The 12780-nt window shown below is 36.4% G+C and overlaps 1 protein-coding gene across 8 annotated transcripts in view; it reads left to right on the forward strand.

Annotated features, from left to right (window-relative positions):
* Positions 1 to 12780, forward strand: part of mast2 (microtubule associated serine/threonine kinase 2) — a 178436-nt gene that overhangs the window by 112021 nt on the left and 53635 nt on the right. For all 8 annotated transcript variants that reach the window (XR_001610180.1, XM_016284722.1, XM_016284725.1 and 5 more), the window contains one exon: positions 4626 to 4657. Coding sequence is in view for 7 of the 8 variants with exons in the window: in XM_016284722.1 (XP_016140208.1) it covers positions 4626 to 4657 (32 nt within the window). In the remaining variant the exon portion in view is untranslated. The remainder of the gene's footprint in view (positions 1 to 4625; positions 4658 to 12780) is intronic.

The following is a 12780-nucleotide window of genomic DNA, read 5'->3' on the forward strand; positions in this document are numbered from 1 at the left end:
ATCCACAGCGTGAAGTTGATGTATTTTCTCAGCGACCAGCACGGATCAGCTCTAGAAAGGCCAAACAAAGTAGTTTCGCTTTCACAACGAAGCACACAGCGTCTTCACGACACGGTGGCAGCAACAACAATACTACAGCGAGAATAAAAGTTGCGCCTTCTTTCTTTGCGTGAACATTTGGGAGGTGTTATGCAGATCTTCCCACATCGTGATGTAGACATGTGGTGGTGTGTTAGAACGAGCCGTTTTAGGTAGGCGTGGTTGACTCTCAACATTTATAAGAATATCTCTTTGGATTTGAGACTTTAGTCTTTGCAACTTTACAGATCTTATTTATGCATCAAGAACTTGTAACACTCCAAAAAGAAAGGAAAAATTCAAATCGCATCTTATGACCTCTTTAATAAAAATGTCCACTTCACTATAGAAAAAAAAGGTGAACACTGACACAATATTATTGTTGTTTTTATTTTATCTTGTTTTAATATTTTTTTTATTTGTTGTTTATTTTATTTTATTGGTTATTTAGGTTAGGGTAGGGTAGGTTAGTATATTATCTGGAATCCAAGTTGCTTTTCTTCCCCTACTTTTAAGTTTAAGCTCTATTTGGATGGGACTAGTTTTTTTGGAGGATGTTTGAAAAATTGTGGTCCTCGGAGAAATCTGATCCTGTCTGAATGTCTCTGATTGCTGATATTGTACTGTCCCAGTGCTTCTCTTCATATGTTTTTTTTACCCGAGCTACTGTTTGTGCAACAATCTTCATGCTGCACTTTTCATTATGGATGGTATCTGACAAAAAAATTAAATAGTAAAAATTAACAAGGAGAGCCAAATCATGGCCAAGTCTTTAAACACATGAAGTTTATTTATAATAAATTAAAATTATATCAATAAATATTTCATTAAAACATACATATACTGTAAATCATACATGATGCACACAACTATGTCACGACTCACTGTAACACCCTTATCTAGAAAACTCCCAGTCCCACATCTATAATAAACAATTAAATGTAATTGAATTCCCATCTGAATTGGTACAAGAAATCATGGACGTTAGGTGATAAGAATTGTAACTCGGATATCATTTTCAAAACTAGTCCTGTCCAAACAGGGCTTTTTTGGATGGCAATTTTTCAGAAGCATCACAAACTTACTTTGATACAAAAGTTTGCAGTTATTCAAATACGTAATTAATATATAAAAAAACGCATAGCAATCTTACAATCTGGCTTTGCCTTATTTTTTTCTGTTTTCAGTGCAGAGCTGTAGATAATAGGCATGGACATTTCTGTGGCACGTTCTCCTTCCTGCCATTCATAACGCAGCTGGGCTCAGTTCTGCTGAACACTATCACACATACACACCATCCAGATATCAGGCAGTGCTGCTTTGCTTCACAACTAATCAGATTTGGCAATAAGTGTAGATACTCACTTCATCTCACACACACAAGCTACCAAGATTTAGTCCATCTACAGCTCTTGAAGGCTGATGTATCCATACCTGAGTTCAGTCAGAGCAGTGGGAATGCACTGATGAGCACTTCAGGCTTGTTATGGAGAGAGAGAGGCAAGGGCTACAGAGGTCAAGAGAGAGGGAGAGATGCACTTTTTCTAACAGCACAAGAGGAAAGTGATCTCAAGTTGACATAAAAAGCAGGAAAAGTTGCCATATATGAAGCCTCCAGGCATATCAGGCTGGTATCGGTGGAGTTGCTAATTAAAAAGTAGGCTCATGCTTTGCTAAGGCTGCACTTTGATAGGTTGCTGTGTTAATATTCTGCAGATGGGTCAGGAGGACCAGTGTGGGGAGACAGATGTCTCACAGACACGCTGTGAATACAGCTGCAGCTCACTCTCTCACTCTCTATCCTCTCATAATTTCACCTGCCGTTTCTCTCCTGCTCAGTACACTGTTGAATTTGTTCTGTTGTCTAAATAATGTTCTTTCTCCACTTGTCCAGTATCCCTGATTTCAGTGGAAGGCTAAAGTTTTTTAGTGCACTTGAAATGAGTTATACTCTCAGCCAGAGATGGGACTGAAACAAGAATCATTCTCATTCTCTGAACAAACATGTCTTTAAGAGACCATTGACAACCACAATTGAAAGAAGAGTTATCACATTTGAGATGACAATGTGTATTCTATTGTGTATGTGTAACAGCTGTTTTATATAAAAATTAGCCATGTTTTGCAAAGGAAACGACAATGGAAAGAATACAAAAGTCCATAAAAATACCACCTAGTCTATTGTTATTATAAAATAATTTTCTGTATTTATTTTGAGTTATGCATTGTGTTGTTTTAGGGTTGAAGGAAATGGTCATAAACTTAACAAAATTTTTTTTTTTTTTGCCAGGACATAATCCATTTTTCCATGATTTCCATAATCTCTACTAGCTTGTTATTTCAACAGTTATATCCTCACTTCTGTTTTATTCATCAGTTTTGTTTTGTTTTTCTGGATGATTAGTGGAAATCAAGTTACTGCTGTTATGATATGCTAAATGTAGTTGCAATTGATTGTTTTTTCTATTTCACAGTTACAGTACACTTCTGATTTCAATACTGCACTAGTTGAAAGTGACTGATAAGCCAGATGAAAGAAAACATGGTGTCATCAGAATGTGCTCACTACCAAATGCTTGTTTTGTGTAACTGGATGAATTGAATCCGTAAGGATCAGTACAGCACGTGACCTCTGCCCATACACCCACACTGTTAATGGATGTTGGGCCCTGTAAACACATCCCATAATTGAATGGGATGAATGGGGTCTTATCTAAAAGCCATTGTTTGTGTTGGCTATTTGTCAAGAACACTAATTCGCTGTTCAGATTTTGTTTCGATAGAAAAATGTAAAACTCCACATATCAAATTAGATTTTGAAAGGGGTCCATTGAAAAAAAAATTGGAGCAATACGTAAGTGCTATACAAATAAATTTTAATTATATCAAAAACATCAGTGTTGTAATGGGGAGAAAAATTTGAATGGGGTCAGTACTATACTATAACAGCACTATTTAATTATTATTTAAACATCTTATTTTCATAGATGACTCTGTTTCTCACACATAGGCCTGGTTTCACAGACAGGGCTTAAAGTCCACATGAAATCAAAATTAAAGTTTTTTGGTTGTTAGTATCAATATGTTAGTCTTAATGTTATCTATAAGGCAGTGTGCTCCAAAACAGTGACAAAATTCACATTTATAAGATATAAGCATTCAAAGCTTGCAGTTTGTCACTTCCGTCCAAAACGGCTCAATGATTTTTTTTTACGTCACATCATACCTTATCTTCTCATCAAATCTTCTGACCAATCAAATGCTCTCTAGAATCCGAAGCGCCCGCCCCCTGCACTATAAATAAACGCTGAAGCGGCTGAGATTGGTCACTTGTTCACAGTGTAGTATTTCCTGTATGGTGATTGGCACGTAGTGCACAATGTAGGCGATAGGGAACGATTCAGACAGTGTAAATATGCTTTTGATTGGTGCAAATGAGGTCTGGTTTCACGTTGTTTCATGCGAACCGTGGCAGCACACACAGTCTGATCTGGACTTTGGCTCCGGTCCAGAGACGCGATCGCACAGAGCGGATCATATGCGCGAGTCGGCATTTATTAAAAACTTTTACAACTACACAGCCTTAGCATGATTATGACCACTATTTTGTTTTACTAAGTGTTTCATATTGAATCTAGGGGGTAATCTATTAGACTGTGGCTGTCAAATACGGCTTTAACGAGTTTATTAAAATAAAGTATTTACAAAAAGTATTCTCGTCGCTTCATAAAATTCATTTTGAACCACTGATGGCAGATTGACTATTCTGACTATGCTTTTCATACTTTTCTGGACTTTGACAGTGTAATTTACTTGGCAGTCAATGTGACAGTCACAAGCCTCCCGGTTTTCATCCAAAATATCTTAAATTGTGTTCCGAAGACGAACAAAGCTTTTACGGGTTTGTAACGACATGGGGGTAAGTGATTAATGACACAATTTTAATTTTGGGGTGGAGTATCCCTTTAAGTCTTGTTTGTGAAACCGGGGGATAGTGTTTTAATTTAAATGTTTGTGCATTGGATATTTACACTAGAGAGGAGAGTGACTATGGGCGACAGATGGAATGGCCTTGTTCTGTCTGTCCTCTGTCCCTCTGGACCTGATATCAATTGTCTTTTCTCAGTCCAACTAACAGTAGGCATGCACTGCTCTAAGGTAAATGTAGCTGTTTGCAATATTGGTTCACTTTTGCCATCTAGTGGTGTTTTTTTTTCTTTTCTTCAGTATGTGTGAAGCTTTATACAGGCTTCTGTTTCACCTAATCATTAGTTGAATCATGTATTGATACTGCATAATAAAGAAAGGTCTGTTGTTAAGAGTTCACTCAAGTAAACTATGTAAATATGTCTCATGCAATGTGGCCTGAGTTGAATTGTGGTTGTTGAATTGTGTCACCCGGTGGATGGTTTAATATCTGCATTAAATTAAGTTTCCATGAAATGTTATGCACAAGTTAACAAGCTGTTATTTGTGTAATAATTGTGATACAGTCATCTTAGAATTTGATTTACATTTAATCTTGTATTCTTCTTTCTTCATTTCAGAAGGAGCTGAGTCTTCCCAGAAGAGGCAGTTTGTAAGTGATACATTTCTTCTTTTTCTAGAGGATAGAGAAATCTATGGTCTATTTGTGAATAATCAGACCTTGGGAAATTGTATTACAACTGTTGTGAAGAGGATGCTATGCCCATTCAGCAAAGTTCTGGTCATGTATCTTGCATGTACACACTAGAAAACACTAGAAAACTAAATACAGTAATAAAGGAAGTAAATAAAGGACTGAATAATTAAGTTATGTAATATTCATGTTTCAGATACTCAGTTATTTTGTCACAGATCAGCATCTGATTAATACGTATTAAGTAAATAGGATCAAGTATGTATCATTCAACACAACATTGCTTTTGAAATTGTGATCTAGAGCAATGGAAAACCAAAGGAATATATATATATATATATATATATATATATATATATATATATTCAGTCATTTCTTTCAGACTTGCATTAATGCCTTCCAACGTCTGGATATTCCCTGATAAGACAGCATGTTTAATATTTCACACACTGCTGTATCAGTTCAGTTAGCATTCCTACCAAATCACAGTGTCAACACGGTTTACTGCACATGGACAGGGTCACGGAGGTCATAGGTCACTGGTAGGGCAGTGACAGGCAGATTACTTCAGGCCTTTTCCGACAGCTGAGCATTTCGGTTCCTGCTCTGACACACCTATCTTCCTTTCTATTTATTTTTAACCCAGTGCCAGCAAAGAATGTGCTCTTTACAGCCAATCATAAGAAAGCGCAATATCAGTATCATGCGATTAGTGGATGGCAGACAATATTTTGGTGTTATATTTTTGGTGTAGTTTTGAGTGCTACAAAGGCAGTGTCTGAGCAGACTGTTGTTGTGTTCTTTTTTATACACGGTCATGGTTTTTTATTTATTTAATTTTTTTGCCTTTGTATAGCTCAGAGTGACTGGCAGGGGCGGGCAGAATGCAGGCTATTGTGAGGGTTCACTGAGTTTGTTCCACCCGCCGCGGGATTACAGGGCTTAATCAAATCAAACCTTCTATTCAGCCATACTGCTTGTTGGAGAAATCTCATTTTAGCACTCATTCATGCCCTTATTCATTTAGGGTTTTGGCACTTTGTGACTCACCCTCTCATATCTCTTTTTCCATCTCACCTTTTCACTTGGTGTGGGAACCCTGTAAAGGGGAAATGAAATGATTTATTTCATATAAATATGAAAATAAATATTATTTGACCCCACACTGTGTTTGTTCAAACCTTTAAAGTAACTTTATGAAAACTTTATGAAAACTGTCAAGCTCAAAAAAGGATGAAAGAGCACAATGAGGTTACGTTTTATGTAATCTAATACCCAGTAATCTATAAAAAACATGAATAATTATTAATAGTAATAACAACAATCATTATTATTACTATTAACATTAATAATTAATAAACATAATTGCAAAAAAAAATCAACACTGTTAAATGTAATCTTAAGCAAATCTCAAATTGAATATCAAATTTTCATACTGTAAATTATAATGTTGTGATGGAGCAAAATTAGTGTTAAAGTAAATTGTTGGAGTAAATCATGACAAAATGTAATTTTTTTAAGTGAAACATCTTTTTATGCATATATGCGAAGAGCTGTAGATCTTGTGTCAGTGTAATTGTATTAGGCTGTCTTGCAGCAGTGTGTGTCAATGTTGGATCAGGCTTAAAGCTTGTGTTGGTGTTTCTCTGCTCTTTGATCCTGCCTATTGTCTCCTTGGGGCTGCATTTAGCCAAATGCATTTGCCTGGGAACAGTGGATAGGACACTGATATTCTCTTGGTTCCCAGAACTGTGTGTACAGAGATGGGCCGGTGTGAGGTAGGGGCAACAGCTGCACCTCCCCCAGGGTCTTGTGATATCATGAGAATGCCCTCTCCCTCATTGCTCGGTGTGTTTGTGTGTCTCTGACTATCTTGGCAACATACTGTATACACACTTTACTAGTCGAGTTCGGAGGAGAGTGAAGCTTTTTCTTATTTGCCTTTCATTCTTCACATTGTATTTTCGTGTTCACAGCCCTCAGAAAGACAGAACACTCCTGGACACAACATTTAGAAGATTGTCGTTTAACAACAAATACTGTCATGACCTCAGTTCACACAGAAGTGGATATTTGCTCTGGCCATGGACAAGCTGAGTGAATGCACAAGAATTGTGATCGAACAGTTGATGGCTCTGATGAAGATAAAGGAAGTATGGCTGGAATTGCTGAAACTTTCATAATCAAGAGTTGATAGTTTGGTAGCAGACTTTTACAGTACGCAATGTAGTGCTTTTGCAACCGTGATAAACCTGTCACTGGAGACTCTTTCTAGTTTCACTTCTGAGTAAAAGACTTGTTGTTGTATATCCAGCTGTTATACTCATGAACATGAAGAAAAGAAAGGAAAGATCTGGAGCCCCCAACCTGCACTTACAGTAAGAGTTGATTTAGATCATGAGTATGAGCTAGGGCTGCACGATTTGAGGAAAAAAGCCGAATTGTGATTTTTCTGATAACAAAAAGAAGATAACAAAAAACAACCTCCCGGTTTGCTAAGCTTGTTTGTAGGGCTGCACAATTTGGCGAACAAAATTTGTGATTATATTTAAATATGATATAAAATATAAAAATGTTGTTTTGTTGTTATTATTATTATTCACTGTAAAAATGAGTAACAATTATTAAAAATACTTTTTTAATGTTACAGTACTTGTGTAAAATTACAGTACTACTATTTATGACTGTCTTATTTTCTCTATTAAACTATCAAGTTTTTAATTTTGGCAAAAAGCTGCAGGGAGCTCTTAAAGCTTATCTTTATTGGCAGTAGCTGGTTTATAAGCACTTCTCATTACATATATGGAGAGCATTTTATAAGTGACCCAAAATCAGAGCAGATGACTTCATGTTTAGCATCATTTACAGCAAACCAAGCCGCTCTGAGACACTGCTACTCACATGTAAAAGAATAGAATGCCTTGTATCACTTTGAAACATGCAGCACATATATTTATGTAATTAAATCACAGCATCTGCTATTTGATGTGCGCACTAAGCCATATTGCAATTTCGGTTTTATTTTGATTAATCATGCAGTCCTGGTATAAGCCAGTGTTTTGCTTGTGTTTGTTTAAAGAACCTTAACTTTTTCCTTATTTTTAAACTTTTACTTGAGACCAGCTAACTGTCACTCATTTTTTAAATGCATGAACTTTATCCGTTGAGGTTTCTAAACATGACCACAGCATTAGCTTTACACAAACAGACCGCAGACTCTAACCTCCTTGACAGTTAAGCACCAGGTTTCGTCTTTCTCCCTCTCTCAGTCTGTCTGGGAACCCGATACCTGCTTTCCTCTCATGCTGTGAGTGGTGGCTGAATTTCTAGCTCTCGTTTGGTAGATTGACAGCCACAGTGTGTATCTCAGTTTACAGCCTCCAAACACAACCCATCAGAACGCCAGAAAGACTCAGGCAAAGGGAAGTCTTTACTCAGCAGAGTATGTGTGTGTTTATGCATGATTCAGTCATGTCAAATGCCAGCTTTTGCCAGGTCAGCTTCTCTTACCCCCTCCACTCCACACTGAGAGCACATCTGTGCCTTGGCAGGCTGAAGCAGCTCCCTGTTGCCTGAAAACCAAGCTGTAGTCTTGCATGGTGGTACACTTTCAAATCCCGTAGTATTTTAGTTCCCCGTAGTATTTAGAACTTGGTTAATTTTTTATCCATTTAGTTTTTTATAACGTTAAGTCCAGTTCACACTAAGATGTCAAACAAAACAATGCATGTCTATGGATTCCTGAAAACAATTATTTATGTATGTTGCATAGGTGCAAATTAGTTATATACTAAAACTAAACTATATACAGTGGGGAAAAAAAGTATTTAGTCAGCCACCAATTGTGCAAGTTCTCCCACTTAAAAAGATGAGAGAGGCCTGTAATTTTCATCATAGGTATACCTCAACTATGAGAGACAAAATGAGGGAAAAAAATCCAGAAAATCACATTGTAGGATTTTTAATTTAAAACTACTATTGATATGAAAAATGACTTATCAGCAAGCAGAGAAAAAGAAAGCAATGTGATCTAAAGAAAAAATTATTGCTAACAAATTGGAATGCTTATTTTACAGCTGTATTATTAGCTGCATTATTGTTTTGCATTTTGATGTATTCCTATATCACTTTGTCACACTATTTTACTATAACAGTTTCATTCTAGGAGACTGACAACATATTGTTCATATTTTAGTGATGGGTTGTGTTTTGCATGAAATCTGTTTTCCAATTTATCGTATTCTAGCTTCATTCAGATATTCAGCAGTTCCTTAGGCCAACAAACAAAGATTTGTGGCTTGCAAAGTAAATAGATTTGTTGTGAAATATCTTTTTGTTATTTGCATTGTGTGGTAATGTCACTCTTAGTGTGAATAAGCCTAAATAGCGAATAAAAATAGCCAGTTATGTCAGAACTGTGGTTGTATTAAGATTGTAGGCCTATTAAGATAAATGGTTGTATAAAGATCTGTTGTGCGAGGGGGGACCAAGGTTCAAATCAGGCCCAGGTCATGTCTCGGTCCCCTTCCTATTCTTTTTCCCTGTTATTCCCAAGAATTTGCAGTCTTTTCCATAGAGTTATGCTCTGTCTTGCTGTTTAAAAGGAAGATTACATCCTGTGTGTTGAGTGTTATTACTGGTGAAGTGATGGAAAACAAGATCCTGTCCCCCAACTATGTATGTCCCATTTTGTAGAAGGGTCCCACTTTATATTAAGTGGCCCTAATGCATGTGTACTTACTAGGGATGCACGATATATCGGCCACCATATCGGTATCGGCCCATATCGGCTCATTTTTTCTACATAGTAACTAGATGTTTACATAGTATGTAACCACAGTGTAAGTACACATTGGTACATAGTATCTACAGCTGTAATGTTTGTGTAACTTCACATATGTAATAGGGATGGGAAGATTCCCCGATTCACTCGGTGCATTGGCATAAAAAGTTAACGATGCGATGCATCGGTTTAAAAAATGTGCATCGGCTACAAGTTGGCATTTATATCACGATGCATCATTTCTAACATATTTGCATCAGTAAAAACCGATTTATTAATATATAATTACTAGTGGATGCACTATACTTTTATTGTTTAGATAGTGACCAATAATCTGTGACCAATATTTTATATGTAGATTGATTTCTCCGCTCTAAACTGTTTCTCAAGCGCGCTCTCTCATCACAGCTGCTGCGTGAATATGACGAATCACAACACCATGGAGACCCGAGGAAAAGTGGGGATTAAAGTCCAAAACCTGACTTGAAATAACCTAACAAATCAATCGGGCCTAAAGCGGTTCCATAAATGACAAATTAAGTTCACACAATCTCACTAATTTGTGCACATTTATTTTTAAGCAGCTCTTAATGTCGATCATGGATCAAATCGATCCAGCATCGCAAACAGCAAATATACAGTGGGTACGGTTTAATGCATTTGAGACGTTGTGTTTTCCTCAGTGCATAACTGACATATCACGGGTATATTTTTTCATCTGTAAATGTCAGAAAGTCACGCAAACATCCATTTTGCTGTCAGGAGTGGGCGAGGCACGCGAGTGAACGAGCGCTGCTGCGTGCATGCGCACTAAACAGACTGAGCACAATCGATTAGGAGCGCAATAATTCTGAGTAAAATATACATTTTGCTAAAATATTTGTTGTTGGACATTAAATGTGCCTTTTGTAGAATTTTAAACCTACATATAAGTGTATTTTTATGATAGCAGTAACTGTAAAGGGACTATTGTAATAGGTAAATCAAATGTTAGCTAGACACAGTATACTAATTACTAAGCTCAATACTAATGTGTGTTTCTTATAGCAGTTAAAATAGTCATTTTCTTTATTATTTATTTTCATTTTTAATTCAGTGATTTTAACTTTTAATGTAGTTATATTAATGCTTTAAAGAGCTATTTTAGATTGTAATGTTCTAATGTTCTGCTATCTGTTCTGCAAACTATAAAAGGTACAGCTGTCACAAAACCTGAGAGAAAGGCTGCAAAAAAAAGAAAAAAGAAAAAAAAAAAGAGTCAAATAATATTATGTGAGAGAGTAGTAATATCATTGTTAATCTGTTTTAGGCCAGGTTAGTTTCCCAGCATAAATTGCCACAGTGACTAAGCTTGATCTAGGCCCATGTTAAATTTGTTTTATGGAACCAAATCATTTGACAATGAGTCAGACTATCTGAAATAAGCCTGGCTTATTTGGTAAACTTGTTTTATGAAACAGGCCTCGAGGCATTAAAAGTTATCATATTTTCTCCATTGCATCGTATTGCATCGAATCGCATTGTGTTGAATCGAATCGAATCGAAATCAGATCGCACGGCATCGTAACAAGGGTGTATCGTATCGTATCACATCGCATCGGTAGCTGCTTCATATGTATCATTAATGTATCGTATCGTTGGCTATGCATCGAGATGCGTATCGTATTGGCCTGAGTCATGAGATGCACATCCCTGATATGTAACAACCCACTGAATGGTATGTGTAAATACAAATGTGTAACAAGACATTGGTAACAACACTTTTTGGTAATGAAAGTACAAATGTGTAACAGGACTAACAGCACTTTTTGGTAAAGAAAGTGTTAAACTTTATATTAAGTAAACAATTCCTATGGATTTACCATGTAATTACTCTGATGTTACACAGCAGCGGCCAGTAAGTTAGGCTTAGGGCTGGGCGATATGACGATATTATCGTATATTGACGATGTCTCGTAAGTATCGCGATGTCGATGTCAACAGTCAGGTAACAGACGATTATCGACATTATCGGGGAAAAAATGACAAATGATAAACCTAGTAAGTTGCAAAAAATATTTGACAGCCCCATAGTCACCATACAGGTTTTTTTTTTTTGCATGAAAGAATGAAATAATTTAGTAGGAGGGTTGGGAATCGAACAGCTATTCCAATTTCGGAAATCAGATCAGATGCGTAAGGGCAGGAATCAAATTACTACTAAAATTACATTTCGATTCTGCGTCTCGATTTCTGTATGCGCATTTATTGTGATTTCAAAAGATTCAACTGCAAGAAGACGAAATAGAACTCACTTCTGCACTCGCGCGCTGTTTTCGTGCCCCACACACACACACAAAGCGCACACACAAAAGCCGCCTCTTAATATATACTCGAACACTGGACTGAGCTCTCTTTCTCGCGTTCTTACACATTCGAATGGACAAATACACACAGAATTATATAAAAATATCCCATAAATACAATCGGTTATGTCTTAAGTGAACGTAAATAGTTGAGAAAGAAAACAAGGGTGTATTGGATCCGTGCATTGACAACAGCCGCTGCCGCCAGTCATTATAATGTTAATCAAAGAACAAAAGAAAAGAAAATCCCTCACTGATCTTGACTGAATCACTTTTGTAACCTCAGTTTATATTTTATTTGCCTGTTGTTCGGCACTGACTACTGTAATAAAGATTTTTAAACCGTGTATACAATATAATTATGTTTAATTCAGCTGAGATATAGCACTATAAATTCTTAATTCATTTGCAACGAAACTATAAAGTTTTGTTGCAAACGGATGAAGACATTAGTAGGCTTCTCAGCTCGCCCCTCAACATGCATGCGTTCGGAGTTTCTACATTTCTACTAACTTTTTATGCCGATGCACCGAGTGAATCGGGGAATCTTCCCATCCCTATTACATATGTGTAGTTACACAAACATTACAGCTGTAGATACTATGTACCAATGTGTACTTACACTGTGGTTACATACTATGTACACATCTAGTTACTATGTAAGTACACAGGCATTAGGGCCTCTTAATATAAAGTGGGACCCTTCTACTGAATATTATATTGTGGGCGTTGTATTTTGATTAATAAAATAAAAATTATAAAAATTACAATATAAAAATGAAATTTAAATTACCCTGCTTCTAATTAAATGAAGCAGTTATTTTTATTTAGTTAAAAATGAGCCGAAAGAGACCTCCGAACTAGTAGGCTACCAGAAAGGGAAAAAAAAACTTTAACGTTTTTGCTCTGAATTCATTTGTAATCCCTGCATGATTTTAGTCATACATGATAAA

Source organism: Sinocyclocheilus grahami, unplaced genomic scaffold, assembly GCF_001515645.1.
Source record: "Sinocyclocheilus grahami isolate Dianchi unplaced genomic scaffold, SAMN03320097.WGS_v1.1 scaffold187.1, whole genome shotgun sequence".
Taxonomy (NCBI): domain Eukaryota; kingdom Metazoa; phylum Chordata; class Actinopteri; order Cypriniformes; family Cyprinidae; genus Sinocyclocheilus; species Sinocyclocheilus grahami.